This window comes from Ricinus communis, chromosome 4 (genome assembly GCF_019578655.1).
Source record: "Ricinus communis isolate WT05 ecotype wild-type chromosome 4, ASM1957865v1, whole genome shotgun sequence".
Lineage (NCBI taxonomy): Eukaryota > Viridiplantae > Streptophyta > Magnoliopsida > Malpighiales > Euphorbiaceae > Ricinus > Ricinus communis.
Window position 1 is genome coordinate 24,049,153 of NC_063259.1, and position 25,425 is coordinate 24,074,577.

At 34.7% G+C, this 25,425-nt stretch overlaps 2 protein-coding genes across 6 annotated transcripts; one reads left to right on the forward strand and one right to left on the reverse strand.

Moving 5' to 3' along the window:
• Window positions 1-562: 562 nt before the first annotated feature.
• On the reverse strand, window positions 563-2,084 carry LOC8264630 (fe(2+) transport protein 1). The gene is made up of 3 exons (XM_002514508.3): window positions 1,439-2,084; window positions 1,139-1,288; window positions 563-1,014 (listed from the first exon to the last, which is right to left on the reverse strand). The coding sequence occupies exons 1-3, from the start codon at window positions 2,036-2,038 to the stop codon at window positions 709-711; spliced, it is 1,056 nt and encodes a 351-aa protein (XP_002514554.1). The 5' UTR covers window positions 2,039-2,084; the 3' UTR covers window positions 563-708.
• A 217-nt stretch (window positions 2,085-2,301) lies between these two features.
• On the forward strand, window positions 2,302-19,041 carry LOC8264631 (protein PHYLLO, chloroplastic). Of its 5 annotated transcripts, XR_001534927.3 has the most exons (29): window positions 2,312-2,667; window positions 2,739-2,951; window positions 3,067-3,284; window positions 3,713-3,830; window positions 3,935-4,051; window positions 4,661-4,762; window positions 5,426-5,482; window positions 5,638-5,697; window positions 6,300-6,404; window positions 6,471-6,665; window positions 7,080-7,178; window positions 7,364-7,933; window positions 9,135-9,359; window positions 9,960-10,262; window positions 10,920-10,987; window positions 11,483-11,641; window positions 12,098-12,223; window positions 12,309-12,440; window positions 12,534-12,651; window positions 13,164-13,319; window positions 13,461-13,700; window positions 13,861-14,028; window positions 14,369-14,512; window positions 15,198-15,656; window positions 16,176-16,475; window positions 16,561-16,718; window positions 16,827-16,934; window positions 17,858-18,481; window positions 18,669-19,041. XR_001534927.3 is itself a non-coding variant. In XM_015716539.3 (28 exons), the coding sequence occupies exons 1-28, from the start codon at window positions 2,515-2,517 to the stop codon at window positions 18,141-18,143; spliced, it is 5,157 nt and encodes a 1,718-aa protein (XP_015572025.2). In that variant the 5' UTR covers window positions 2,312-2,514; the 3' UTR covers window positions 18,144-19,041. The 5 variants fall into 5 exon arrangements, 3 of the variants coding, with proteins under 3 accessions (XP_015572025.2, XP_015572027.2, XP_025012318.2); XR_007215457.1 differs by lacking the exon at window positions 18,669-19,041 and having other exon boundaries at window positions 2,302-2,667; window positions 16,811-16,934; window positions 17,858-18,087; XM_015716539.3 differs by having other exon boundaries at window positions 17,858-19,041.
• The last annotated feature ends 6,384 nt before the right edge of the window (window positions 19,042-25,425 follow it).

Sequence of the window (25,425 nt, forward strand, 5' to 3'; positions counted from 1 at the left end):
AGGAAAAGAAAAAAAAAAAAAACCAACTAGGATGTTGGCATTAAGGACTACACTGAGTCAAGTTGCATCACTAAATGGCTCCACTACTACCATCTAGCCTTCCCTGACAGAGACTATACGTAATGGAAGCACTACTGGAGCGCCGACCACAATTATCCTACTTCAATCCCTCCTTTTCTTTTGCCTTTTAGTGTGTTATTCATTCCTGAATGATGGTTGCCATTCGGATCAATTTTCTTATTCCTGGTTATCTTGCCATGTTTTCTATTTTCTTTGCTTCAACATACTATCACGTGATGAAGAAGATCCACGATTGTTCTGGTACCAACAGATGTTACCATAATAAGATGATTGGAACTGTCGGAATTATTTTTGTACTTAATCAAGCTAAAGAATATGTGGCTAAATTTGCCTTCTGCACAGAAGATTGATGAAAAATTCATATCTAAAACTCTTGAAGATTAATTTCTAGTCTCTCATATAGGGACAACTTCGCAAGAGTAAGAGCATTACTTGACGATCTCCTTAATACTGCAGCTCTTAGCCGAATATTTAGATTTAATTACTGTAAAACCAAGGATACTCAAATAAATCATCAAAGACATTCCTGATTCTCAAAAATAAAGAAATTCCTAGATTTTTACAAAAAAAATTAAAATAATTTCAAAAAATGAAGATATTCCGAACTGTCTACGTATTCTAGACTGCCTAGGCCCATTTTGCCATTAATGACATGCCTCCAGCTCCTAGTAGAACTGAAACATATGCGAGTATCTGAAGCTTCAGATTTTGCTGCAGTTTAGGTCCCATAAAATCAGCTGCTAAGAGATCCACCAATGCCATGTAATTCAGTAATCCTGCCGATGAAGCATTTAATAATCCCACAACAATTAAAGCTGTAGGACTGTTATCACTGTATACATTTGATAAACCAATTCCTAGTGCAATACCCAATGGAGTGGTTGCTGAGAAGAAAAACACCATCATTGCTTTTATCTTCATCCCATATTCAGCCTGATCATATGATACAAGTATTAATATTAAGCACTTTTTGAGAAATTGACAAAATTACCAGTCATTTATTAGTGATGGTTATTCAAGATTAGGAATTAGTAGAGCGATTGGTTAATTAATTAACCTGTAGAATGCATCCTCCAAGACCCATTCCTTCAAAGAGTTGATGGAAGCAGAGAGCAGCAATGAGTGGTCTGATTGTACATGGATTATCTGAGGCCCCCATTGACAGACCAATCACTACTGAGTGCACTACAATTCCAAGTTCCAGTACCTGCATTATCATGCAAAATGTCTGTCAAGGACAAGACAAACTAAAACTAAAATGTTAAATTCACTGTTACATTGCAGTATATATTTGTCATTCCCATATTTCAGCCTTTCTATTATTAGGTTATAAGGCACTGGCTACAACAAATCATACCTGAGCCACGACACGGTGCCTTAGCAATACTTCCGAATTAGCCTTCCCATCAGTGTTATCCTCAACCGCAAGATTCCCCAATTCCTCAGCTCCTTTTATATGGTGATGATGACCACCTCCAGTTGCACCATTATCAATACCCCACTTCTTATAATAACTCATTGCAAACGAATCCACCATAAGCGTGAACAAAGCCGACAACATGGCAACAAACGTGGTAAAGGGAAACTTCCTCCAAGGATTTTCAGGCAAACACTCGGACCTCAAGCAATCAAAAGAGTCGGGCAATACATGCATGTACCCAGTTGCTAATATAACCCCTGAAGCAAAGGCTTTGACAATAGCAAACAAATCTCTATCGGGCATAAGAGCTGGGACTGCGCGCGAGAACAACGGCAGACACACTCCAATCATGCTAGTAATCAAGATTGAAGCTATTGCAATCAGCTTTAGCTTCAAAGATTTCGCCTTGTCGTGACACCCTCGACCGCCACCATCTGATTTCGACTCGCATTCTTCTGCAAATGCTGTTAGAGCAAAAGAGAGAATTATGAGCAGAGAAACAACCATCTTCGATCGGAGCTTTACCCTCGTAGCCATGATTCTATGTATAGTATTTATTTAAACAATGTTGGAGCTATAGAAAAGTAGTGTTCTTGCGATAGTGTTAATGGTGAATATATAGTCTGCATTGGTGCACTGTGACCGGGTTTTACTGGATACCAAAATGACTAAAATAGCTCTGGGGGACTGGGATTGATTCTGCTTAAAACGGTGTGGTAGAGTTTGTAAAATTCTAGACTAATGCTGGGCATTTCGGAGATTTTGACTCGACAGTAGAAAAATTGTGGTTAGCGTGTGTGAACACATGATTAACCATACCAACGAGAGAGCTCATCCCAGTACCAGGTTACGCTTGTCAGCTTATTTTATCTGACGTGGCAGGTCCAGCTCACGTCCCCTTATCTATTCACCTCGAAGTTTGAAACTTCCACTGTTTAGCAGCAGCAGCGCGCACACTTAACTCTCATTACTCTTATCAATTCCCTCACAGAAACAGAAGAAAAAAAATAAAAATGAAACCGCACATATTACTAATCGCAAACTATTCCTCAATTTCACCGCCGCTAAATCTTCAATTTCGCGTCAAAAAATCTAGAAATTCACCGTCTTTTCTCGCGTTTCTCAACAGAACCGCTCCTTTCCGCTTCAATCTTCTCAATTCTAAGGTCTGCTTTTACTATTATTTCATCTGCATTTTATTAATTTCCTGACGTTTATTTATTTTTTGTTCTTGCAGGTTATTATGGAAGCGGTGAGATATGATGGACCGATAATTGATTTTGACGAATTAGAAGCTGATAAAGATTGTGAGGTAGTTATAGAGACGTGCATTACACGCACGTTGACTCCAGCGTTGACTTTAGAGCACGGTCTTCGAAGTGTTAAAGAAGCTGTAGAGGAATTGAAGTTGAATCCTCCTGCTTCTAGTAGAGGAATTTTAAGATTTCAGGTACTTCTTTTTTAGGGAAAAAAAAATCAATGTGAAGCATGGCTTATTATGGCAATGTGTTTGATTTCAAAGGATTAGGATTGTGTGATTTAGAAATGCATTTATTTGTTTACAGGTTGCTGTGCCTCCTAGTCCAAAGGCTTTGAATTGGTTTTTGTGTCAACCGGAGTCATCTGGAGTGTTTCCTTTATTTTTTCTTTCTAAGGAGACAGAGAATGTATCCCGTAAATCTCTTTATTTGAATAGAAGCCGTGGTGTTTTTGGAATTGGAGCTGCTATTTACTTCATGGACTCTTCTTCTAGTATGTCCGGGGAGCAGCGACGGATAAGAAGGTTTGTCTTTTTGCTTCCCAATTGGTTCTTTTGTGCGCAATTTGAGAATGCAAGTAGTTAAAGGTCTGAACCGTATTGTTATTTAACTGGGAATGAAAATATGAGCAGACAACACCGTAATCATGAATGATGTTTCATAATTTGGTTACTGGGGCTGTTCCTTTGTGCAACAATCAAGAATGTTTCCTTAGAACAACTAATGTGCTTCTTTTCAATGACATGTGATTCAAAGGCTGGGGCCGTTGTGCATATGTGATAAAAGGATGATGGAGTTTTTGAGGTCTCGCCTTTTTAGTGTATACAATCTTGCACAATGCGGAGAACACTTTAATTGGATCAATGTTAAGGGCTTTTATTTGTTTAAAATAATTTTTTGATTTTTTTAATTTCTTATTTGGCTAAATAGTGCCCATGTAGTTTGTCTGCAGATATGTATCAAGTGATTCCATCCGTATAGCAACTTATGGTTTTATGGATACTAAATTTGACACCTTAACATATTCCATTAAGAATGAGGCTGGTTCCTTTTATCTTGTAGTTCCTCAGGTACTTGCCTTAATTTGCATCTCTTTTGTGCAACTTTACTGAGCTCCAGTTAATGGGAATACTATACATATAAGATGCTTTTATTGTAAATTTGATGTCAATAGATTGAATTACATGAGCATGAGGATGTCTCCGTACTATCAGCCACATTGGCATGGGATGATGCTTTCTTTTGTACATTTAAACAAGCAATTCAATCGTTTGAGTCCTCTATTTACCAGGTAATTTGATGTTATCATTTGTTTTTATGCAGTATTAGTTTGAGGTTATATTTGGTTCATTACTTTCCATGTGTCAAATATGTAGCTAATTGTAGAATTTATTAGTATAGCAAGATAATATTCAATGGACATCTAAATTATGCACTTGAAAATGGATATCTGAGTTTATATACAAAACCTATTTCATTTTGATATGCTGAATGTGCTATAGTGTATGAGTATAGCCAATAATTTTGCGAGTTATTTTGCCTACCGTTGCAGTTATGTTGATGTGTGAATTTATGTGAGTAGTACTTCAAAATCATCTTCCTTGATTTTGAGAGCCATTCTTGTTCATGTACTCTATCTGAACTGCAGTACAGAACTCCACAATTGTGTTCATTTGCAAATATCTTAATCTAGAGAGATTTGAACCAGACGTTAGCATGTGTACCTGTGCAATTGTTATTGGTTTATTTCCCAGTATCTTGCTTGCTGTTAGGTGGTACATTTTTTATTTCTAGTACCATCCTGTTCAGATGGAATATTCCTTCGAAAAACATTTTTTCTCCTTGTAATTTTTTGTTACTTGATTCTGTACCCTTTTTCAATTGTTAAATTACTTTTCAGGCAAGTTATCATTGTTGGCCGACAAGAGACAGAATCCATTCTTATTGCATGAGATCTGCTCTCAATAAGGGCTCTCTGGTGAAGGATGATACTTTCCAAATGGTATGCGTTCACTTTTTCTTGAGATAACACAAGTGGTTGATATCTATTACTGATGTTATTGGGGTATTAAAAATTTCTTTAACTGTACCTTTTATAAATTTTTTCATCTGTTTTTAGGGCTAGAAATTAGATTATTCATTCTGATTTGTAAAATAAGTGAGTCTGTAGCACAATTCGGAGCTCTATAAGGCGCTGGATTACTTCGCTTTGCATAGCGAGGCCTACGACTGTAATAGTCCTTTGAGAGATAACGCATGTAAATCATAGTTCTTGATAAAATTTCAAAGACCAGCCAAAGTGAGGCTTCCGAAGGGTGGCTAGAGGGATTGTATCCTGAAGGTTACATATTTACTATGATCCCTTCTTTTCCTGGAACTGTTACTCTCTCTCTCTCTCACGTCTCAACTGATTGGTGTTAATTTGCTTAACTTTGACCTAGTCTTTTTTCTACTTTTTCTGTTGCTCCATTATGTTGGGCTTATATTTTTATGTACTACTGGGTAGACAACATAGCTACTAATTCGGTTTTCAATTTGAAGAGCTTACACATGAAGGTAAAACGGGGGAGGGGGATTTCAGATTCTTAACGTAAAATGCTGAAATATAAGTCAGAACATGTATATGATCTTATTTTACCATTACTTGAGCATTGTGATTTTCTAGGTTTCCTCAAATGCACTGTTTTGGGACAGAAGGGATCAAGATGACCTCTTGGAACTGGTATCTCCTTTTACCTGGTAATTGTTCATCCTTTTCAAAATCCCTACTTCTCTACTAGGATTGGGCCTATTATCTTAAATATGCTAGGAGTACACTATAGATTATGCTCAAGAAAAGTTGTCTGAATGTTTTTATGTGCCAAATTTACTGTGCAGAGAGGGTTCTGTCAGTTTTTTTTCAGGCTTTCACCAACCATTGGTGTTTCCAACAACATGGTATGCTTCTGTTTAACTGTTTTAGGAAAAGTATCTCCTTCAATATTCTGTTTGTCACAATCTATGTAAATTGGAAATACAAGGGAGTAGTGGCTGAATGCAGCTACTGAGCTGAGAAGATTCAAACGAAAAGAATAAGCTATCTGAAAAATTTGAAGGTGGTTTGTGCATTTACTAGGTCAACTATATGCTAATAGATGTTATTAATTCCTGTACCTGGAGGATTAAGATCTACTTTGTTTAGTTAATTTCTTGGCGGTCATCATCTGCTGCAGTATGCATAATTTGGTTATGCATGAAGTAGGGATATATGATTTTATGTTGATATTATATTTTTTCAGAAACATAGTGAAAAGAGAGAAAAAGATAAGATTTTGGAAGTGTGAGCTTTTGGGTTCTTCTTAGGTCCCAATGAAGTTCCACTGCTATAATATCTGATTCCAGATGTGGGCCATGTGGCAAAGACAATATACTTCTGGGAAATGTTTTAGGACCTTCTCAATGCATGGATTAGTGTGTTTATCATACTTGTGTTGCAACTTTTACAAAGACAAAAAGTTTGACAAAAATTGCTAAGGTTTTGTGTCGTGTTTGACTATCAGTTGGATCATGTTGGGGGAACAAATTACTCCTGGCAAGACTATGCAAACATCAATGCAGTTTGGGCATCACTTATTGTGGAAGAGTGTTCTCGTCTTGGGTTAACGGTGAGACCTTAGTCGCACACCTATTACATTCTATTTTGTGCATGTCTGACTAATTATCTCTTCCAGTATTTTTGCATTGCTCCAGGATCAAGATCATCGCCTCTTGCCATTGCTGCATCAGTTCATCCCCTCACAACATGTGTTGCATGCTTTGATGAGCGCTCACTTGCATTTCATGCTGTTGGTTATGCAAGAGGTTCTCAAAAACCTGCTGTTGTCATAACATCTTCAGGAACTGCTGTTTCAAATCTTCTTCCTGCTGTGAGTTTCATTAACTGCATGCATGGCTCCTACTAAGGATTTCACTTATAGGTGGTGATATACATTTTTTTAACTAATGGTTTTTGTACTTGCTTTTATTTTGCTTAAATAATCTGTCATTGCATGTTATCTTTATTAAGTCAGTTATACCTGATAAGTCTGTGTTATGCCATTGAATATAATTGCGCAGCATATATAGACTTCTTCCTTTTTTTCTTTTCCAGAATGTTACCTCTTATAACTGAAATTTGGAATATGTTCATTACGTGTGTAATTTTTCTTTCTGCCAAATTTTAATTTAGATTTCTGGTTAACTATCTATTTCTTTGTCCATCTATTACATGCACAAACTTGGACTTTTTCTCTGAACTTGCATATGATGCATAAAATTATTTGATAGGCAACAATCTGCAGGTTGTGGAAGCCAGTCAAGATTTTGTGCCTCTTCTCTTATTGACTGCAGATCGTCCTCCTGAGCTTCAAAATGCTGGGGCAAACCAATCAATCAATCAGGTATACAACAAATGAATTTCATGCAAAATTGATATTTTACCTTTTGCAATTGGTTACTTTCCTTAATTATTTTCTTTATTTGTTTTATTTTATGTATGTTTATGTTATTTTTATATGCTTGTTTTTCTGGGTGTTACAATGCAACAACTTCAGTACTTAAAGAGATTGCTGAATTTGTATGGTAGGTGAACCATTTTGGCTCTTTTGTGAGATGCTTCTTCAGTCTTCCTGCTCCAACAGATAGTATTCCTGCGAGGATGGTGCTTACTACTCTTGACTCAGCTGTACATTGGGCAACCTCTTCACCATATGGCCCTGTTCATATAAACTGTCCTTTCAGAGAGCCCTTGGATGACAGTCCAGACAAATGGATGTTCAGCTGTCTAAAGGGATTAGATATTTGGATGTCTAGTGCTGAGCCATTCACCAAGTATATTGAAATGCCAAGTTCACTTCCTTGCGATGGCGATAATCGCATAGCACTAATACAAATTCTTGAAATAGTTCAAAGGGCTAAAAGAGGGCTTCTACTTATTGCTGCAATGCATACAGAAGATGATATATGGGCGGCTCTTATTTTGGCAAAACATCTTAATTGGCCAGTTGTAGCAGACATATTGTCAGGTTTACGTCTAAGAAAGCTCTTGTCTTATTTTCCTGGAGTAGAAGAGAATATTTTATTTGTTGATCACCTAGACCATGCTCTGCTCTCAAATTTTGTCAGGGGTTGGATGCAGTTGGATGTAGTTATTCAGGTATAGCTCGTGTATTTTTATATTTTTCTGAATTAGTTCTTATGGTGGTCTTCTGTTGATGCCCCTGACGTCTTAAATAAAATAATTCACAAAGATGACGGAAGGACAAAAATGATCTATGTGTTGCTCATATGAAATTTATTCTGAGCATCTAAGCTGAAGCAGGAGAGACTAGAATCTTGGACTGTGTAGGTTATATGGTTACTTTTTGTAGCTAACCTAGATTCCATTTGGGCAAAGTTAGCAAATTGTGGATGATGATGTGAAACATGTGATTACCAGAATGGAGGAAGGCAAAGTGTGAAGTGACGATATAAGACTGGAAATGCAATTTCAAAAATAGAAAGGGACAAAGTTGTAGGGAAAATTAGAAATTGTGGAAATGTTGAATATGATGTCTTTTAAGTAGTGTTGTAGCACAACACACAGAACTTCCATGAACGATTTCAAGTAATAGACTAGAAGTAGAGGCTGGACATTCCAAGAAAGGCTGGGGCAACAAAAAGAATTGTCTTGGGGTAATGCTTCAACCATAGTGTGAAAAAGCATCTCAATCTTATGAAAACCTGTTGAGGCTTAGAAAAAAGCTCAAGTGGTTAATTTTGAGTTGCATTTCAAGGCCCTGGATGCAGAATAACAACTATGGAAATCTTTTTTTTTTTTTTTTTCTGTATGCGTACATGACCATTAGTGAAAGTTTGACTAACCTTGCTCAGTTGATAGGTATAAGTTTAAGTGGTAAATAATTTTCTTAAATAGATCTGCAGTTGTAATCCACAGAACTGTTGCACTTATATTAAAGCCGTCCAGTAATAATTTTCCCATTTTGTTTACATTTTGATAAATCTTATGACTGAAGAATGGAACATGAACTTCAATTAAGAAAATGTTTAATAAGCATTTTTATTGATTATTCATGTTCTTTTACAAATTGCCACACATGCCTTTTCAGCTTTTACAAGAATGATTACATTCCTTAAGAATTCATAGTTCTATGTTTCTTCCTTCCATCACCTCGTCCCCTGAACATCATGTTTGCAATTTAAGATACATTGTTATTGCTCTGGCCTATGATCCTGTAATGGAGATGTTTTTGTTTTTATTATTGTATGTTTGCTCATTGTTTTATGAGTTCTATGTCTATGTGCTCGTTGTTTTATGAGTTCTATGTCTTCTTATTGAGGCTTCTGATTTATAACAGATTGGAAGTCGGATAACAAGCAAGCGAATTTTTCAAATGCTGGAGGAGCATTATCCGTTCTCATACATCTTAGTTGATAATCATCCATGCCGTCATGATCCATCTCATTTTGTAACTCATAGGGTGGATTGCTCCATTCTTCAGTTTGTTGACAGTTTAATGAAAGCTAAACTTCTTAATAGGAGCAGCGAATGGTGTGGTTTTTTAAGTGCTTTAGACAGGATGGTATTGCAACCCCATCCTATGCTTTTGTTATTTTAGTACTTTATCATTTTCAATCCCTACTCTTTTTTGATTTTATAATGAGTGATTCTCTTAATATAATTCTTACATATTCTGTTTAACACATATATGTAACTTTATCTTAGGTTGATGGATCTGATTGGTGCCATAAATATTTGAATGTTGCTAAATTAAGCTCCAGATATGATATAATTATCTACCAACTTCTCACATAATGCTTTGCTGTATTTTTTAATGTTAGCCATCAATTAATTCTATGTTTCAATCTGTGGTGATTTCTGCTTGGTTTGATTCATTGATTAATAGAGATGTCATTTAGATTCTCCTTTTCTTTTCCCTAAAAAATAAAACTCTGTTGCAGCATGCTCTTTTTGCAGTGTCATATATGCTAAATAGTAGATATTGATATTGATCTCTCCTTGTTTACATTGAACGGTCGTGTGAGATGTAGCCTTGGTTTTCCATCTGCTTAGGTGTTGTCGACATTGCTTCCATGGCCAATTGTTCATTTTGTTTCTTATCTAGCAGCTTTTCTACTCTTCTATGCGTTTGTCCTCCTAATTCTTTTGCAATTTCCTGTAGGTTGCATGGAACATATCATATCAGATTTATGCAGAGAACTTGTTGACTGAGCCACATGTTCTTCGTGCGATTTCAGAAGCACTTTCATCTGAGTCTGCTCTTTTTATTGGCAACAGCATGGCAATACGTGATGCAGACATGTATGGCTGTAGTTATGAAAACCATTCTTGTAGAATTGCAGATATGGTGCTGAACTCAGAACTTCAATGTCTTGGGATTCAGGTGGCTGGAAACCGGGGTGCTAGTGGTATTGATGGTTTGCTTAGCACAGCAATTGGTTTTGCAGTTGGATGCAATAAAAGAGTAAGTTCTGGGATTTGCTTGCATTTCTAAAAAGTTTTCTGCTATGAATTCCTGGTCTTTGATGTGATTAATATCCATCAAGAGTTCAAGTTGGAAGACAACTTATGCCTTCATGTGTTTCAAAAAGAACATTCAATGACAAAACTTTGTCGACCTCAAACACTAGAGGGGTGTGTGAAATTGAGCACAAATGCATGGCATGACATTTGCTTTACCATAACTTTCCATTTTCATTCAATTATTTGGAGTAATTAAGTGATGTAATATATAATCATTTAATATTTTGATCCTGTGTTGGGGCCAAAGGTCGTTAATAATAACAACAGAACTCAGTCAATTGATCACATCAGCTACCTATTATGGATAGTCAAATCTTGCAAACTGATAAATGATTTTCTCCTTGTTGCTAGTAATTTACTGAAAACCAGTTAATCAGGAATCAAAGAATTCTATGCTAGCCATATTTTAAGTTTACTAAGAACTTGATGAACTGCAGGAAAGTGCTGTACTTTTTCCCTCTTTTAGAAATTTTATCCTTTTCATCCGTTGCTCAACTTTGCGTTCCTGATTGCATTAGCTGACTTGTATATCTATTCTGCATTTGATTTCTAACTTCAGTGATTTTGTATCCTTTCATATTTCTGCAATCGTGTTTAGGTACTTTCTTTGATTGGAGATGTTTCTTTCCTTCATGATACAAATGGCTTGTCAATCTTGAGCACAAGGTAGAGAATTTACTTTGTTTCTTCTGGTCTCTATAATAGTATCTTGAGTTTTCATTGAGGTTTCTTGATATTCAATAATTCGTGTACTAATGTTGAGTTATAGGTGACGGCATGTCTTATGTAATCAGCTGCATGTTTTCTGTTCTTTAATTGATCTGATAATCTACTAGTAGTTACAGCTGCATGTCTTTTTGTCATACAGACTTTTTTACTGTTGTAGAATAATCTAGAATATTATAGAATATGGAGTAATTAATAGAAGATAGAGTATAATTAATTAGAGATAATTCTAGAGATTAGAATATTCTAGAATAATAGAGTATAATTAATTAGAGATAATTCTAGAGATTAGAATATTCTAGAATAAAAACTTCTCCAATTGTATATATATATATATATATATACTTCCATGATCAATAGACAAAACAACAATTTCAGATTTATTTCTACTTTTACATTTACTTTAATACTTATAAAGACTTACTTTGCTTGAAGGTTGCCAAGGAAGCCAATGACAGTACTCGTGATAAACAATCATGGTGGAGCAATCTTCAGCCTTCTTCCTATTGCAAATAGAATTGATCAAAGAATACTGAAACAATATTTCTATACTTCCCATAACATTTCAATTCAGCAGCTGTGCATGGCACACAGGTAAAGAAAAGCATCTGTCAGCTGGTTATATTTGATATACTTTTTTTTGAGTCTTGTTATGATTTATGATCTTCATCTTAAGCATGGGCTTGCTTATACTATTTTCTGCACATTGCATGATTTACTTTCATAGAATAGCTGCCATATGATTTGTGTTCTATGTGAAGTTAATCATTGCCTTAATTAAATAACTTAATAATTCGTATAGTTTTATGATTGAAAAAAACTCTAAGATTTATGGATTATCAAAGTAATGTTTGCTAATGAGGAGCCAATTTATCCCTGTTACGAGTTTTCTGGAACATATTTCTTGATGGCTTCTTTCCGAATTGCAATTTAGCTTATTAAATGTATTGAAGCTTCAGATTCTTACTGCTTTGGAGTTTCAATATATGATTTCTGAAAACAACATGATCTCTTCCTGACTTGAATACCATCTCATTAAATGGAGTGCAGCGTGAGACATTTACTAGTGAAGACTAAAAAGGAACTTGAAGATGCTTTGCTCACATCCCAGCGAGAGCAGACAGATCGTGTCATTGAAGTAGAGAGCTCCATCAGTGCTAATTCAACCTTCCACAGGTTGGTTTTTTCTCCCTTTTTTTTTCTAAACATTAAGGGCTTATTACTTGTGTGGTCCACTTACAAACTATGGTTCTTACCTCAGTACATTAAGAAAATCTGCATGCCAAGCAGCTAATCATGCCTTCACCGTTCTTTCAAGCCTTTCCGTTCCATTTTCCATCTCAGATGGTTTTTTCCTTTGCAAAATCCTCAAAATGGAGTATTCATTATACAGGTTAGGTTTCTGTAAGGGGAATAATTTTAAGTCACCTCAGCCTAGCTAATTATGGGCTATTTCGTTAACATTATTCAAGCTTTACTATGACAGAATTCAACTATGTGCCCCTCCTACTTCAGCTCCTGTAGATCTTGATACTAATGAGTTCCATAGGGAAGGCTACATTTTGTCGTTGTCTCTTGAAGATGGAAGTGTTGGCTGTGGCGAGGTTGGTTTTACTTAATACTATGTATATCACATTTTTAAATAGAAAATCAGAAATGGCTTATGATTCATTGGACTTTTAGCTTTTATTTGTTTATTTCTTTTACAAGCAGGATGGAAGGAATATGAACATATACCATTCGTTAGAGCTTTGATCTTTCTTGTGATTGTTATGCATATGTTTTGTTCTTTTATAAGTATTCTTTTACACAATGACATTGAAAGTGTGCAATATTCTAAAAGCTTGGATGTAGTATTTATTTAAAAGTAGATAAAAAATCTTGCTTATGAAGTGTTGGAGCTTTAAGTTTATTACATTGAGAGGGAGTTTTAAAATGTTTTGTATAATGGTGTAAAACAATGCCCTCTTTACCAATATATGTACATCTATTCCCATGAAAAACTTTCTTATACATTTGACCTCCCTTTACAGCCCCTATTAATATATCCATTGATGCTCTCTAGCCTAGTCTATTTTTATAATCAATCTCATGCGGCATTGCTCTTATTGAACAGGTTGCACCTATTGAAATTCACAAAGAAGGCATGCTGGATGTAGAAGAGCAACTTCGATTTCTCCTTCATGTAATTAAAGGAACAAAGATTAGTTTTTCCCTTCCTCTGCTGAAGGAATCATTTTCCTCTTGGATATGGAATAATTTAGGGATCCCGGTAGGCTTGTGCATCTCCAATGTGTATGCGTGATATTAATATAGGCAATTATCAGGAAATCGAGAATGATAGCTTCCATTCGTTAAATGTCATATCTCGTCTTTTTGATCAAGTTAGATTTGGTTCCTCTATGTTGTGCAGGAAAATTCAATCTTTCCTAGTGTCAGATTGGGCTTAGAAATGGCTATTCTCAATGCCATTGCAGAAAGACAAGGTTCCAGTTTACTAAACATAATCCAACCACAGAGAGGAAAAGAAGAAGCTTATGAAAAGTCCAACGTTAAGATATGTGGCCTTATTGATTCTAATGGGAGTCCTGCGGAGGTTGCTTATATTGCTTCCTCTCTTGTTAAAGAAGGATTTTCTGCATTAAAGCTAAAAGTAAGTTGTTCTGGGATCAATCATGTTTTAGATTGAGACAGTCTTTCCACAGTGCATTAAGTTTGTACATTGTACTGTCAATTTTGAAACAACTTATTTCAGATTGTAAATGCCTGCTAGGTTGGCAGTAAGCTGGATTTCTGAAAATCTTCTGCAACAGGTTGCACGTCGGCTGGATCCCATTCAAGATGCTGCAGTTATACAAGAAGTAAGGAAGAAAGTTGGTAGACAGATTGAACTTCGAGTAGATGCGAATAGAAACTGGTCCTATGAAGAAGCTATTCAATTTGGTTCTCTCGTGAAAGATTGTAACCTGCAGTATATTGAGGTATAACCTGCAGGAAATTTGCAAATGTTAGTTATTGCTTCTTAGTCTTTAGGGTTTACTTCAAGATATTCTTTGCGACATTCAGTAGCACATGGATTTGTTCTTCTCTACTTCTCCGCGAAGTGTTTATTAAGGAGCTATAAAGGGTAAAAAAAAATGATGTTTACTAAGAGGTCCTTGTGAGCTTCCATGTAATGAGTTAATTGTCACATTTTTATTATTCAACTCGATATATTTTATTCTTGGTTTGATTTGGACATTATCTGCTTATTAGTAGTGTAAGTACACTTTTTTTGGGCATCATTTTTCTTGACTGTCCTACAATGCTCTTATGATTCAGGAACCCGTGCAGGATGAAGATGATATTATAAAGTACTGTGAAGAGAGTGGCTTACCTGTGGCACTTGATGAAACTATTGACAAGTTTTGTGAAAATCCCCTTCATATGCTTGTGAAGTATGCTCACCCTGGAATAGTTGCTGTGGTAAGTGACAATGAATAATCTCTTAGTCTTGTCTCACATTATTGTGGTATCAGGGGATGAGCAGCATAATATGCATTCTTCTGAGTGAAGCATTGGCTTTGTAAACTTCATGAGTAGGTTTCTAGATATAGTATTGATCCAGTTGACGTGTTAGATGGTAAATAGTGAAGTGACTAAACTATAGTTTCTTATCTGCATTGACATGTCGAAATAATATTTAATATGAGCAAGTCAATCTATGAATGGTTGAATGTATAACTTTTAGATCTTCACTGCCAACTTTAAATGACTTTTGCTGGTTCTTAGACTGTTTCAGGCTCTTCTTTTCCTTTTATGACTATGACCATTCCCCATCCATAATCATCACCATCATGAGTAATGTAATTCTTGCAGACAATAACATTTTCATAATGGGAACTGGGACCATCGACATCACTTGCAAATACAAATAAAGGGCATTTAAAATACGCATTTACAGAAAAGTCAACAAAATCTTCTCATGAGTTAATATTACTTGCAAATACAAATAAAGGGCACTTAAAATGCTCATATGCAGAAAAGTCAACAAAATCTTATCATGCGTCACCTCTAGGGAAATTTTCTTTTACCCTAAAAGCATCCTGCATCACTAAGAAATAATTTCCCTTTTGATACATATTTGCTTTTGTTTTATTTGTCTGTTTAGGTAATTAAACCAAGTGTTGTTGGTGGGTTTGAAAGAGCAGCCTTAATTGCCGAATGGGCACATCAACTGGGAAAGATGGCTGTTGTCAGTGCTGCATTTGAAAGTGGCCTAGGTCTATCTACTTATATTCAGTTCTCCTCTTACCTAGAGGTGCAGAATGCAGATCTTTGCAGAGTTATGGACCGAAAGTTGGGGCCACCTGTAGCTCATGGTCTCGGAACTTATCAATGGCTTAAACAAGATGTAACAACTAAACCTCTGAGGATTCGGCATCTTCCATGTGGCTTTATAGGTGCATCTGTTTCTGATGCCATAGAATTCGTGCAGAAGTTTCAAATTAACCAAAAGGTTATTTGCAGAACTTTCACAGGGGAGCAAGTCTCTACATATGATTTTTCTGTGAATTCAAAGGGTTTCGCTTGCTCCATCAAAGTACAAGAGGTTGGACAAAAGAATGACGTAAGCACAGGGTTTAACAAATTCTTTTCTTATTTATGTTCTTTTCTCTTCTCATCTTCAATGGTGTCCTATGCTTGCTGTTGACATGCTGAGAAGCTTATAGATTCTTTGGGCAAATTATCACATAACATAAACAAAGGGTATCATAAGCTACTAAGCTTTAAACATGATTCTTATATATGATATTATCTAAATGATGATACTTTATGCTTCCATAATCTTTTCCCATTTGCAAAATTGCACCAGTAGGATGAAGACATTCATCCTTATTTGCTAAAACAGGATTTAAGTTTCCTTAGCTTGATTGTTTTTAGTTGGTTTCAATATGAAAACAGCAGTCAGCATGGTCTCCAGGCTTGTAGGTGGCGTCTTAAATCTTGAGACAAACTGCTTTGTAGTGGTTGTCAATTGCCAACAGGGGACTGTGCTATTACCAAGGCCAGTGAAATGTAGATTAGTATAATGTATTCGCTCATGCTCTCTACTCAATTGTTCACTTCATCATGATTTTTTGGGCAGGATAATGTGGTTTTATTTCTCCATGGATTCCTTGGGACTGGTGAAGACTGGGTCCCTATCATGAAGGCCATCTCAGGATCGGCAAGATGTATTTCAATTGATCTTCCTGGTCACGGGGGATCAAAAATATCAAACTGTGGTGCTAAAGAATCCAATAAGGAATCAGCTTTGTCTGTTGAATTAGTCGCAGATCTATTGTATAAGTTGATTCAACACCTAACTCCTGGAAAGATTTCCCTTGTTGGATATTCAATGGGAGCAAGAATTGCGCTGCACATGGCACTGAAACATGAAGATAAGGTACGTTAATTTCATTTGACATTTCAATTTGAGTTGAACATTTATGCTTATTTATATTTAGTTAAAAGAAAACTTATTTATGCAGATTAGTAGAGCTGTTATACTATCTGGTAGTCCAGGATTAAAAGATGAGATGTCAAGAAAATTTCGTCTTGCTAAAGATGTCTCCAGGTCACGCTTACTCATTGTCCATGGGCTACAACTCTTTCTAGATGCCTGGTATGCTGGAGAGCTATGGAACAGGTAAATTCTTGTTTTTCCTTCTTTCAGTTGCTATTTTTTAACTTTCTTTTGCTTAGGAACTTTGTGCTAGCATCAATTTTACGTGGCTAAAGGTTCTGCATGTTACAGCTTGAGAAGCCATCCCCGCTTTCAGGAAATAGTTTCCAGCCGCTTGTCGCATGATGATGTTTATAGTCTTGCAGAAGCTCTGTCTGGCTTGAGTATTGGTAGGCAGATGTAAGTTAATCTAGAACTTTCTAATTTTCTTTCTCATGCAAGGTTTCAGGTAGGGGTGAGCAAAAAAAACATTTCAACCCAACAAACGTGGAAACCAAACTGAAAACTCAGTTAAACAAGCCGGTCGATTTGGTTTTCAGTAACTGAATTGACAGTTTTATTACTTGTTTGGTTTTTGGTTCAAAAAATTTAAAAACCTGAACCAGTCTGGTCAGTTTCTTTGGGGGCATGGTTAGGTTAACCGAACAGTGCGCACCCCTATTTTTAGGTCCCTTGTGAAATTTTTTCACTTTTATCTTATTCTTTGTTATATACAATGAAAGAATTGAAGTCTTGATGTAAACAAACTAACATTATGCAGAAAACTGGTCTCAGCACCTACAAGATTCATGAGTAACAGTCTCTGAAAGCCAACTTTCATGAACCATGGCCATCATAAGAGTACCATCTAGTCAATGCACCTTTGGCAGAAATTATTAGACAGTAATTAACCAAAACGATCTCATGAGTTGTAAACTAATAAAATCCCCTGCAGCTCTATCTTTTTCAAAATATAAAGAATAAAAATTGACAAGTTTTTGTTGGATTTTTATTTTATTCTCTTCCATTCTTACTTATATTTTTTCACCAACTTTTCTTGTTTTATGATACATTTAGCCTACAATATATATAATTTTTGTCTGGATATTGACTTCTTCAAGTACATAATAAGGGACTGTCACTGTTGTCAAAATGAGAAACCCGTTCTTGATTTATGTTTGGAAAATAACTAAATGAAGGAACCAATTCCTGTGGAACTGACATTCTCTAACAAACATCAGTTATTGGTTGAACTTCTGGACAGCCTATTGTGTCAATTTGACTTGCAGTTATTTTCACTACTGTCTTGATTATTTTTGAAATCTTATACACTTCTATGACAGACCATTATGGGAAGACTTGAAGCAATGTAATATTCCCCTTCTAATCATTGTCGGGGAGAAAGATGAGAAGTTCAAAGAAATTGCCCAAAAAATGAGCCATGAAATTGGCCAATCTGGCGAGGGCAGAGGAGGAATGGGAAACAACATTGTTCAGATAGTTGAGGTTCCCAACTGTGGGCATGCTGTCCATATCGAGAACCCTCTATCTGTTATCAGGGCATTGAGACAATTTCTGACCAGGCCAAGAAAGTGTTCTACTCCAGGGCACAGTGAAGAGATGCTCTAATCCAGTACTGATAACAGATGATGACTGGGATGAAATTCATGCTCTCTGGTGTTCTGACCTTTTCGAAGTTCAGAACTAGAGGTTTTATCATATTGATGATTGCTTTGGAGATATTCTGCAAGCTGACCTTTGTAATGAAGGTTTGCAGTGGACAATTCAATCTGACAGAGTGCTGATCCATTTGACTATGAGGTCCAGCACTAATAGGGAAGATGCTCTGGCAGAGGAGAAACGGGCTGGTAAAGTTCATGTTTTATCTAACTTGGTTGGCTTAAGTCACAGCTGAAATACTCAAGGAGGGGCTCTCGAAAACTTTGTAGCTGCTGCATGAGAAAAACGTAAGTTGAATCTGTGGTTTATTTGTGTGAACCCCTCTCCATTTTTGGAAGAACTGATAATTGTTTACCATCATTCACATCTATCTTTTGACATAGTCTTCTCTTTTTCTTTACCTGTTTATGAGCACGCTTGTACTATTATTCAGACCAGACTTTAATACTTTGTTTATGCTTTGGGCATGGAAAGTTTTGATTGAAGCAAATCCTGATGCGCGGAGGTAATATCAATTGTTGAGAACTGGCTAATGAGGGCACTGACATCTTCTTGAGATAGGTGTCAGATATAATCTGGTGCACAAGTTTTTTTCTCCTGGAATTCTCTCTGTTAGTTAATATGGACGTTCAATGAGCGCAACTATCAGATTATTCAACAATATTTTTAGCAACAATTCCTTAGAGGTGCTTGCTAGTGTCTCTCTCTCTCTCTCTCTCTCTCTCTAAAATTAAGTATACGCTTGAATTAAGTTTTCAAGAACAGAAAACTACATTGCACCACGAAATCTCAATATAACGTATTAAAAATGATGTATCTTCATTTGTTTATTTCCGAAAGGGCACAACTTTGCGTTCAAATATTGATTGGATTTTGGCAGAATAGGCTGCTCGTCCTACACCTTCCGTAATAGGACGGATTCTTTCCTAGCTGATAATCATCCTTTTTCTTAAACAATTGTTTCTAACTTTCTATTAATGTGTATGCATGCATGTACATTATCAGAAAAAGAGCTGAGCGAGTTTCTAACTTCTATAATATTAGTTCCATAACTTGATGAGCATACACATGATGTACCCTCCTATTAACTAGACATTCGCCTCCCAATTACATGCAATTTCATGATAATAACTATTATAGGCTCATTATTTATATTATATAAAGTTTATTCGGTTTCCAAATTAACTCCCAGCTAAAACATTTCAGTAACAGCCTATAAATTTAACGTATCCTAAAAAATCACTCACTCTATCACAATGAAAGTCCAACTTGGGTACCTTCCACATTTCAATTGAAGGCAGTTAGCAGATTCTTCTTGTTTTCTAATACATATTTTCTTTCTTTTGTTAATTCTTTATTTTGTCTTTTAAACAGGCAGTCAACAACATCATCATTGTCATTAACTCCATCCTCGTTGTGTGGTCCCTTTTCAATTTTGCAATTAATTTGACATTTTTCTTCTATATTTTTTTTTTCAGTCATTAATATCACTATTGTTATTATTATTATTTTCTCTTTAAGAATTTGATTGAATTTGGACTACACAACAGCAGGTTAGTAGCCATCTCTTACTTTTTTTCGTTTCTTTTTCTTTCATTTTAGTCTCACCTCACTATCATCAACTAGTGAACTTTATTTGAGGTAGATGGAGAATACACCACATACTCTTATTGATTTTTTTAAAATTTTCTTTTACTGATCTCTTGTCGCTAAAGATGGGAAATTCATCTTTTTAATATCTGCAGAGTGCTACGATCATGCCATGTTATTTGGTGTGACCAATGATGAGAGTAAAAGATCCAAATCATCTCTACATATTCTCTTCTAGAACATTAATTATTGATTACTTCAACCCTATTATGTTTTACGTTATTTCCAAATGGTGGTGGTGATAATGGGCGGAGAGACGTTTCCTGACTATAGCTATAATTTTCTACATGCTCTATGTTCTATGGGGTCTATATTTTTTGTTTGTCACCTGGCGCTAAAGTGCACTCATCCCTTGACCTATTGCTTTACGCCCATGTGAGCTCATAGAATTGGCAGTCATTTTAAAATCAGGCATAAAGATACGTTTCACACCACATGGTCAATCTAATAACACTGTTTCTTGGATTGTGAAAGATTAGCTAAGATTTTATCAGCATGCAAACGTTAGGGTTTCTTTGTGATGTCCTCTTTAGCTTCAGTGATGCAAAATTCAATATGGTTGGTTTTTTAAGTTGTATTAGCTGCTCCAAAAATGTCCACACTTTTGATTGTTTAACGAATGTTACGATCCAAATCCAAGAAATAAAGGATTTAAAATTAGTTTCGGTCAAGAATATAGGAAAAAGAAAAAGAAAACAAATGGATAAGTTTAATTGAATAGCCATTCAGAGAACTGAAGCGAGCAAGAGCCTTTGGTTTTATTGAGAAAAACAGATTTGCTTTATTTATTAAATCGGACGGAGATTGCTTATAATCTTTGGGATTACAGAATTAAGATCACATTGGTTTTCATCAAGGAAAAGGTAATGTGTTGATTGTTTGATTTTCAACTAAAATAAATGGAGAACTAACAAAGATTTTCAAGCTGCTTTACATTGCACAAGACGAACCCTAATTCTGATAACCAACAATGAAGTAAGAAATGTAGGTTTCATATCCTTGCATGTGGTCACACCCATTTTATTCATGATTTCAGCAATATATATATTTACTGAATGAACAACTTCAAACTTAAGAAACTCTCATTTTATTGAATCCAAAAACCGATGAAGCTATATTAAGTTCGTATATAAAAAAGAAGGTTACCTTATTTTTTTTCTTACCTCGTTTCTCATAGTACATGACGAGATTTACATTTCATCTAACGTAATTCATTTTCTAAAAAAAGAATACAATAGATTTTCCCTACTTATCATTTAAATAGCAATGACCAGATAAATAAATGAAGATAGGTATTTTAGTGAATTATTAATTTGATATAGCAAAATATCATTGCCTATTTTAGATATATGTACTAATTCGATGGATGAGTAACATATTCATTAATTTTAAATAATTACATATATATCAATAATTTAATATTAAAATATAAAATATTTGTATATATACATTTATTCACTTACGGTAAAAATATATATTACTTTTACACCAGTACATTGCTCCACGGTACAAATTTGTGGATAAATATGCAATGAGATATACATGGGTGTGTGTGTTTTACCAAGTAGGATAGTTAAATTAATGAAATGGTATGATCTCGACTCCATCTGGGACATCTCCAAATGGCAGTTTTCTTTTTCATTGACAGAGGCTGACACTTCTGAGGATCACTAACCTTCATAAGCTCCTTTCCATGGCTTTCCACACCACTTGACTGTTATCCTTTCTACAAGGATAATGGTGGTCCTTTTATTTTTTTTTTTCTGGGTCAAAACGATAGTGACATTACGTGCAGTGGTTTTCCTGGTAAGATTTTGTTTTTTGTTTTTTAACAAGAGTGTGGTCCAGAAGGCTACGTATCTCGCCTCCTTCACACTGCTGATTTATGTTAATCAAGTTGATGAGCCGACCGGACATTAATTTCATTAAATTCATCCTTTGCATGAAATGCTTATGCAACTATAAATTCATTATTTGCATGCACTGCTTATGTAACATTTATGTAAGAATGACACTTTCTTTTTCTTTTTCAAGAAAAAAAGAATTTAGTTAAAATGGAAGTATATAATTAGTGCAAAGAAAAAGAACCGTCTAAAGTTGGTTAATCCAATTGACAATTAGAATTTCTTTTATTAAAAAAGAAAGAAAATGAAATGAAACTGAAAAAGAAAAACTTTTATCCCCAATTCATTTAGCAGGGGTAGCTAATTAAGTTGTATCTGTTTATGTACATTTTTTTATTTAATTAGCTTCGACTAAATTATTTTCATTACTTTATTTTTAACTAGAGTTTAAATTTAGGATTACACAACTCTAATAATTACAATTGAGCTACGGTAAATTCGACTACGAAGAGTGTTTCTTGATGAGTACCCACATGACTAAAATCCATAATGGCAGCTCATGAGTCCTAATCTCTCTTATATTGAGCAGCAACGCCAGTAATATCACAGTTTTTGTTAATTAAGCTCATTGATGCAATTAGCTTACAGTATACCTCCAATAAACCATGATTCTGTACTTTAGACTTAAATTCAAGTTCTTTTATAAGCGATACTAATTGAATTTTTAATCATATATGATGAATATAAAAAAAAAAAATGACTATCTCTATTATATTATCCACTACCTAAGCTTTTAATGATAATAATAATTATAATAATAATAAAACCATGCTTCTAGATCAAATCCATGCAAAAGGCATACAAGTCACTTAGGTCAAAAAGGGCAAGCTATCAGTGCCAGAAAAATTACTAATACCATCTGCACCTATTTTAAACCTTCCATTATTTCTTCTCTTTGAACGATCTATAGATCTCAGTGCCTGCTCACCACAACTCCGGACTTGCTAGCTTCCAGAGTCTTTTAATTATTTCTGTTTCTCTCCATAATCAATGGCCACACAAGCGATTGTCCCGGCTGACAATCGCTTAAATGTGGCTTTTCCTTTTCGCATTATATCTACCATTCTAAGCACAATAAGTTTGATCTACTCTTGCTTAGCCAAATCGAATGATCAAGATCCCTCACCAACTTCTGAATTATCAGCAATCGTCATTGATTCTTCATCTTCCTCCTCCTCATCATCATCGGCAGCTTCCAGTGATGACCCGAGAATAGCAAGGACACTAATGTATGAAGGCCCAATTTTCAGATCACTTCGAAACATGGTAACATCTAATGACCAATTGCCTTCTTATCACGTTGGTGGTAGTACTCTAGCAACAAGTGCAAACCAAAATCATGCTCATCATCAAGTTCTAGACCCCATAACTAGAGTTTTTCAAAACAAAGAGATGGGTAGGCACATACTTGTTCTCACTGTTCCAATGGTAACAGCATTTCTAACACTCTATAGCCGAGACCCCAATTCGCTCGTAGCCAGCTTAATTCTACTTCTCCTGTGTCTTGGATTCACAGCTACATGGAATGGAATCATGCTGCGAGAAATGTATCCTCGAGCATCAAATGCAACTGAGCAGATAGGTGTTACTCTCATATTTCTTGCCTTTTTTGCTCTGGTTGCTTGCTTCCTTCCACCTAAACTTGCTTGGATTCCTCTCCTGTATCTTGCTCTCTGTATATTTCCATTCGTCCTTATGTCTATATGAACTTGATCCACCCCATCATCAAAAGACTCGTCCAATGAATAACAGAAGCCATCCTCGTATTCAACTTTGTTTCTTTCAATTCCTTATCCTATAGTCACTATTCACCATATCTAGGGTTATCTCTTATGGTCTGTATATACATCATACTATCGAATTCAGAGAAATTTACATGTAAATAGTCTACCTAAAAATTTCTCATGAAGTTCATTGCCTTTTTAATTATATGTTTGGCCATTGTAATAAATTTGTTACTGTTATTATCTATTTATGGTCCATTGTTGATACAGAACATATTATTCCATTTTCAAAGTCTTTAGAATAGTACCCATGTACTGGAAGAAGAAAAATCCTGTTTGCATTGTTATTAATATCATCATCTGTGGTCGGTACCATATGATCCAAGATAATTGAACCTGTATTTAGTAAGACTATATATATTGAGGAGAAATTGTTTATCTAGGTTTTCACATCTACACTAAATCAAATAGATGATTGATACGTATTTATTAATATTAAATAATAGAATATGTGTCAATCAGTTGACTAGTACACGATAGACTTTTGTTCTTTTTTTTTTTATTTTTTTGTCTTTTTGACTTTTATGTTTTTACTTAAATCTTCAACCAGTTGACTAGTACAAGATAGACTTTTGTTCTTTTTTTTTTTTGTTTTTTTGTCTTTTTGACTTTTATATTTTTTTCTTAATAATTTATTATCCTTTAACTTAAATTTTATAATAACTTAACGAGTCATTCTATTGTATTTTAGGAGTACGGTACTATATAAATTTATAAAAATTAATTTTATTTTAATTTTAATAATTATTAACATAATTAAAGACTATAATAATTAGATTCTTTTTAAAAAATTATATTAATTAATTATATATAGTATTTATTTAATAATTAACTAAATAGTTACACTACAACTCATTTATATGAACAAGCATATACAATTTTTTTTTTCCTTTTTCTTTCTTTTGTATAGGAAATCCTCTAGTCAATGTCTCAAGGTAAATTTCTTTTCTTTTCTTTCTTTGTTTGTTTAAATTATTTATATATTATAAAAAATAAAAGTAAAATTCTAGATTTATACTCAATTTTACATAAATTAAAATATGCATCGATTATTAGATCAAGTCACTATCTACCAAGTACAGATATAACAATTACTGCATCAGTCCTTTGGTTGCCTCTTATCGAGCCCGTGGAATATTGGACGCGACACATGATGCATCTCAAGGCTGACTAAAGTCCACAAGTTGATATATTATTACTATTTTTATTCATTTTTCTTTATCTTTTTATTAATAATAAAATATATACGAATTATAGATATATTATAATAATTTTATAAGAACATCCTCGTTTATTTGATTGGCATACTTTTCACAATCATATCTAATAAACCCTTTTTTTGGATAGATGTATTCAATGGAGTTACAAACAAGCCTATTGGGTTTTTTATTTTTTTATTTAAAGACCCAATCTTTTTTTTTTTTCAGAAGAAAATATTGGTATACAAAAATCAAGGAGGCAAATGCCTTACATCATCAGAGATGAGAGTTTCCACAGAGGTTGGAACTTGTTCTATTCACACACATTCAATATTTACATAAGTAACTCACAATTCATAAAAGTCCATTTTATCACTCCTGATGCATTGCGCCAACGCTTTCTTACTGGCGTAGGATTGGAATTTGATTAACGATTAACTTCAAAATTTAAGCCACCCTTCTCATTTTGGATTCTTTTCTTTTTCTGCCCCAAGAGGAACTAATATAGCCAAACAATCTAGAATAACTACATATAAATTTTAAAATATTAATAAAAAAAAAGTCAAACTCGAGAATTTCTGCTACCAATATTTTACAACTAAATAATACATATATATATTTACTTCTATTTATGTTTTGTTCGCAACCCGTTAAGTTTTTAATAATAATAACAATAATAATAATTATATGCTTC